The sequence below is a fragment of the Musa acuminata genome, chromosome BXJ3-2 (assembly GCF_036884655.1).
Source record: "Musa acuminata AAA Group cultivar baxijiao chromosome BXJ3-2, Cavendish_Baxijiao_AAA, whole genome shotgun sequence".
NCBI classification, from domain to species: domain Eukaryota; kingdom Viridiplantae; phylum Streptophyta; class Magnoliopsida; order Zingiberales; family Musaceae; genus Musa; species Musa acuminata.
Window position 1 is genome coordinate 18,809,551 of NC_088350.1, and position 5,450 is coordinate 18,815,000.

General features: G+C 39.3%; 1 protein-coding gene across 1 annotated transcript; it reads right to left on the reverse strand.

Moving 5' to 3' along the window:
• Nucleotides 1-3,652: 3,652 nt before the first annotated feature.
• Nucleotides 3,653-4,288, reverse strand: LOC103975027 (calmodulin-binding protein 25). The gene has a single exon (XM_009389937.3). It carries the CDS (start codon nucleotides 4,286-4,288, stop codon nucleotides 3,653-3,655), a length of 636 nt encoding a protein of 211 aa, XP_009388212.2.
• Between the last annotated feature and the right edge of the window lie 1,162 nt (nucleotides 4,289-5,450).

The following is a 5,450-nucleotide window of genomic DNA, read 5'->3' on the forward strand; positions in this document are numbered from 1 at the left end:
ACTAAGTGCTTTTAAACTATTGACGACATCCGTAAAACGAATATACATGTCTCCAATATTTCACTTGGTTTAATTCAAAACAATTCAAAACTATGCATCAAAAGATTAATTTTTGAATCTTTAATTCTATTAGTGTCTTCATGTGTAATTTTAAAAGTGTGCTAACTATCATGCACAGTTTCATAAATAAAAATCCGATTAAATTCATTTTTATCTAGAGCATATAACAAAACATTCATAGCTTTCACATTTAAAGAAAACGACTTTTCCTCAAAGTCATTCCATTCATTTATAGGTTTAGCAGGGGTTTGAAAATCAAGTTCAACGATATTCCATAAATCAAAGTTCAAATAAAGCAAGAAAATGCTCATCCGAGTTTTCTAATAAGTGTAGCCCGTCCCATTAAACATAGGAGGATGAGTGATAGAAAGACCCTCTTGAAGATAAAAAAGAGTCATTTCTCTTAGGTGTTAAACTAAATGAGAAAAACATGGCTCTGATACCAACTGTTAGGATTAAGTCGGCACTAAGGGTGAATTAGTGTGTACGTAAAATTACGTCGAGTTAGAAAACTTCGAACGATAATATCATATCAAAAAGTGTTTAACTTTAAAAATATTTATAAGAGTGTGTAACTAAAGTAATGAAGAAGTAAATCAATTGCAAAGTAAGTATATGGCAGAGAAGAAAGAAAACACACCAATTTATAGTAGCTCGATTATCATGATCTACATCCACTCTCAATTCCTCTTCACTCGAGACCACCAGCTTCCACTACCAATCTTCATTCAATGGGCGAAGATCAACTACCCTTACAACTCTTCCTTCTTTTGATAAGCTCAGGAGAGAACTTTTACACCTCTATTTTTTCTAGACCTCACTCCTCCCTTAGAAACCTTCCAACTCTCGGAAGAAGAGACTCACTAAACTTAGAGAGATTACAACACTTTTTAACTTAGAATTCTTTTCCTTTTCTGCTCAATTCTTTCATCTTCATTCAAGAATAGCTGTGATATTTATAGACCCTAAATGGCTTCAAAATTAGAGCAAAAAAAGATCTCATCCTAGGTTTCTCAGGTCCTAGAAGTACCACCGCTTATGTTGGGTGGTACTACCGCTTACAGCACTGACATTAGGTAGTACCATCGCTCAGTCTGGTGGTACCACTGCTTGACATGGTCTAGGAGACTCTTTTGGGTGATACCATCACCTAGACTTGCAGTACCTACCGTTTGACATAGTCTTAGAGATTATGTCTTGGAGATTGAGCCTCTGGTAGTGCCATTGCCTAACCCAACATTTGGATCACTAAATAGGCCTTTCTCTTAGCCCAAAATACCTCCAACATAGGCTAAATTGGTCCCTAATTAAGTTGGCCTAATTTCAACTCAATTATAACTTAAAACTACTTCGGTCTAGATAATTATTATAAAGTATTAATCACATGTTGTCCGACATGTCATTGATTCATCGACGTTTCGTCCAATCCTTCGGCTCATCGTCTTCTTTTGTGACTTTTTGCCCAATCAACATATGGACCTCCGCAATTTCGATCTCCTCAGCATAATGTCTGCTCTTCTAAGCCTGATGCCCAAACTCATGACATGAAGCCTTCTACCGACATGTCGATTGATCCTTTGGCCCGATGTCTAATCTTTTGATATGTTCCACTCTAGCCCAACATTGATTCTTCTTGTTTTAATTATCTCTTCATGATCGAAGCTAGCCCTATATCACTGAAAAGACATATTAGATCATAAACTCATTAATTGATTTCATCATCAAAATATGAGATTCAACATCTAATACCCGAGAGATCGTATACCGAGCATGGTATTGTTAAGCCCTATATAGTTTCTACTCGAGTTTCGCTCTAATCGGATTCTCCTAGAGAAATCTTTCTCTCTCAATCTGAATGACCCTAGCTAAGGATTTGACTAAGTAAGAATACATAGAATATTCTTCTTATAACATTAAGAGAGGATGATCCTCCATCGACACTCAAAAGCCCTCATAAGGTTGGCTACCACTCCCGATAAACTAGTTGTGCTAGATTTGAAACCTCCAGACCTATAAGTCTGATATCAAAAGTGAAGTACTCATATAGGATATCCTTGGTGTCTCGAGTCTAAGAACTAGATAGACCACTAGGACCATAAAATTGTTGTTTGATAATAAGGCATCATCAACCATCCAGCTTTATATGAGCGGATCAATCAGTGAACTCATTCTCCAATGAGCACCTGCATTGTATTCCTAGTGTCCCCACATGAACAACTATGAAACTAGTTGTATTCATCATATGGATGAGTATATAACATACCAGTTTGTCTAGTTATCTCGATGTCCCTCTCGAGTAACCTATGATCGGGATTATTTAGGATGTGTGTTTAAAGGTGAATCAATCTCATTATCGTGATCTCATCACGATCCGATTTCCATTACATAGATTCATAGATATCACAATATATTCATACAACATGCAATATAAAGTGATAAAATACCAAATAATAATAAGCAAAAAGACTACATGTCAAGTCACACGTACTATCACTCATATGATTGGCTTGCAGAGCACCTATGACTAACACTAACTCAATAATTCATAGGCATTTCTCTTATTCTTTAGACATTCTCTTAGCTTTTCTTATGGAGGCTTAGAACCCCTAGTTCTAAGAAATATTAAGATAAGAAAAACCTAATTCATCCCTTGCTATACGTAACGTTTTGGTTTTACAAATAATAGGTTAATATTTTTAGCTACTTTTAAGTAACCTAGACTTTAAATATTTTTTATTTTTGAATATATTTTGTATGAATCCTCGTGATTCTAAGGTTTCTAGTATGACTTTAATCTAAGATTCATGCATCTAGTTGTTATTATCCTAATATGAGGTACCTAAAATCTCCTTTTTTTTTAAGAAGGGATTTTATTCGAGCTAAATTAAACCCCTTAGGTATATAATTAAGTTATATATTTTTGATATATTTTAAAAGATTTTCTCAGGGTTCTATGAGATTTATAATTAAGTAGTTACCACCTTTGTATAATAAGATTTGAGGTTTATAAGTTCAGACAATCCCAACCTAATTTCAGTAGAATAGAATAGGCGTTGGTAGTTAAATTAAGAGGATAATTTAGCCTCCAAATGATTCAATTTGAAATTAAAATTTGGTGTATATTTAGTTTTTATAATTATTATTTTTTTTATAAAATTTTATGATAATTCAAGATCGTTTGATTAACTAGAATAGTGAAGTAAATTTTTTTATAGAATTGTGTGATGGTTTGATTATACTAACTAGTTCATTTATATATTGAGTGAATTATTAAAAATTGATGGTGAAATTTAAATAAATTTTTAGGTTTAGTATAGTTTGTTTTATGAAATTTTATCAAATATTTTCTGTAAATTATTACAATGAATTATTATAAATCAATAATTTAAGAGGTATGATTGTTAATTAAGATAACTTATGATTATATACTCTTAATTTAATAAGTGTATTGCTCTCTCGCATATTCGAATCATTAAGAAATATAATTAGCATTTTCATTTTTTAACTCAATCAACTAAGTATAAGTTTAATCTACTATAAAATAATAATTATATAAATTATCATAGAAATGACGTCTAAAGAAGCATCTCCTCTACATGACACCCCACGAATCCAGCGTAGGGAAGGCCGGGAGTAGTGGATCGAAGTCGAAGTCCGGCGCGTAGGCAGGTGGTGGTGACCCGGACGAGAAGCCCCCGCTCGGGATCCCGACCGCGCCCGTATCCAGAAAAGACACCGAGGTGTCGAGCGTGGGCAGGCGGATCTGTTGCAGGGCCGCCCGGTCGCCCGCCGCAGACCGTACCGGCTCGGGCTTCACCAGTGGCTCCCCCGCGAGCCGGAACCCCGTCGCCCGCTGCACCACCTCCTGGAAGTCGATCGGGTCGGCGGAGATGTAGGTGGTGGCCGACCGCTTCGACGCGTGCGACTTCCTCTTCGAGACCCGCCCCTGCAGGGCCGGGCCGAGGGCATTCCGCCGGCGAAGGGTGGCGTCTCCGGACGCAGAGGAGCAAGAGGGGGGAGTGAATTGGTGCTGGAGGAGGAGGAGAGGGGAGGAAAGGGTGTCGGCGGAGGCGGCGGAGGAGGAGGAGGAGGATGAGGTGGTGGTGTCGGAGAGGGAGATCTGGAGGGCCATGGCGACGGCCGCGTTCTCGCGGGCAGAGACCTCGCTGATCCACGCCGATTCCGAGTGGTACACCCACGGATCGAGTACCGAGCAGTTGTCCGCCATATCCCTCTGCGGATTCGAGGATCGAGAAGGGCGATCGATTGGGATTGGAGCTCAGAAGGGAGTGAAGGCGAATGGTGAGAGGCACGGAGGACGCGAGCAACGGGGGGAAGTCGTCGAAGCTTCTTAAAGAGGCGGTGGCGCGAGAAAACGCGTTCCTCGTGCCACGTCACACATTCGATTCCGATTAACCGCGGTCTGGTCGGAGAGGGCGCGGGGGAAGAACAGGTCGTTGACCGTCAACCCGCGGCGGCATCTCCCACGATGTCATTGGGCTTGCGTGATGATGTCATTGGGCTTGAGTGACCATCCGCGTAAACAGCAGCCACGTAGAATCCGTTCGGATCGGGACACGTGCGATGTGTCAAGGGAGGACGCCGTCCAAGTTTTGTTGTACTTTTGCATGGGCGGCCCATCACCATGATTAGGAACGATTGAAGCCGTCCGATTTGTAGTCAACGGCAACCGTCGTCCGCTGCTTCACACATTCCGGAAACGGAAGCCTGAAGTGGAAACATGCCCGATGACAAAAGAAAATGCCTCGTACCAGGGGTGATTACCGATCACAGTTGCAGGAACGGGCACGGCTCATGAGATCGATACCTGACTTGGCTTTCTTCTTCCTAAACCTCCTTGCAGACTCAGTGGAGGGGGAGGCATGTGGGAGATGGTACTAGGATTTTATCTGAACTGATTCATTGATCGCATAAGTTCAAAAAAATTTATGAAGATAAAATTGATCTTTATAAACAAATATTTTAGGTGAAAATAACTATAGGGGACGCTATCTCTTAAATAATAATTATGTAATTTTATTCGATCAATTGATTTACTCTAATTCTTTAATATGAACTTATATTGTTCTAAGGACCAAAATAGAAAAAATAAACTATTAGTGGGTGTTAGTACTAGAGTAGGGATTCAGATTCAATCAAGAACCTTTCCGAGTCAATCTCAGTTCTGTTAGGATCAAGAGGTCGACACTAAGAAAGGGGGTGAATTAGTGCAGTGGTAAAATCACGTCTTCAAAAATCTTCGTATGTTGAAAATCGATTCTTCGGAAATTTAACTTGAAACACGTTCGTAAATGAATTGATGGTAGTAAGCAATTAAAGAGATTTGCAGTAAGGTAAATTACTAAACAGAAATGTAAACCAGAGAATAC

Excerpts from the sequence above, each read along its gene's own strand:
- LOC103975027 (XM_009389937.3), bottom strand. The coding sequence starts at position 4,288 with ATGGCGGACAACTGCTCGGTACTCGATCCGTGGGTGTACCACTCGGAA.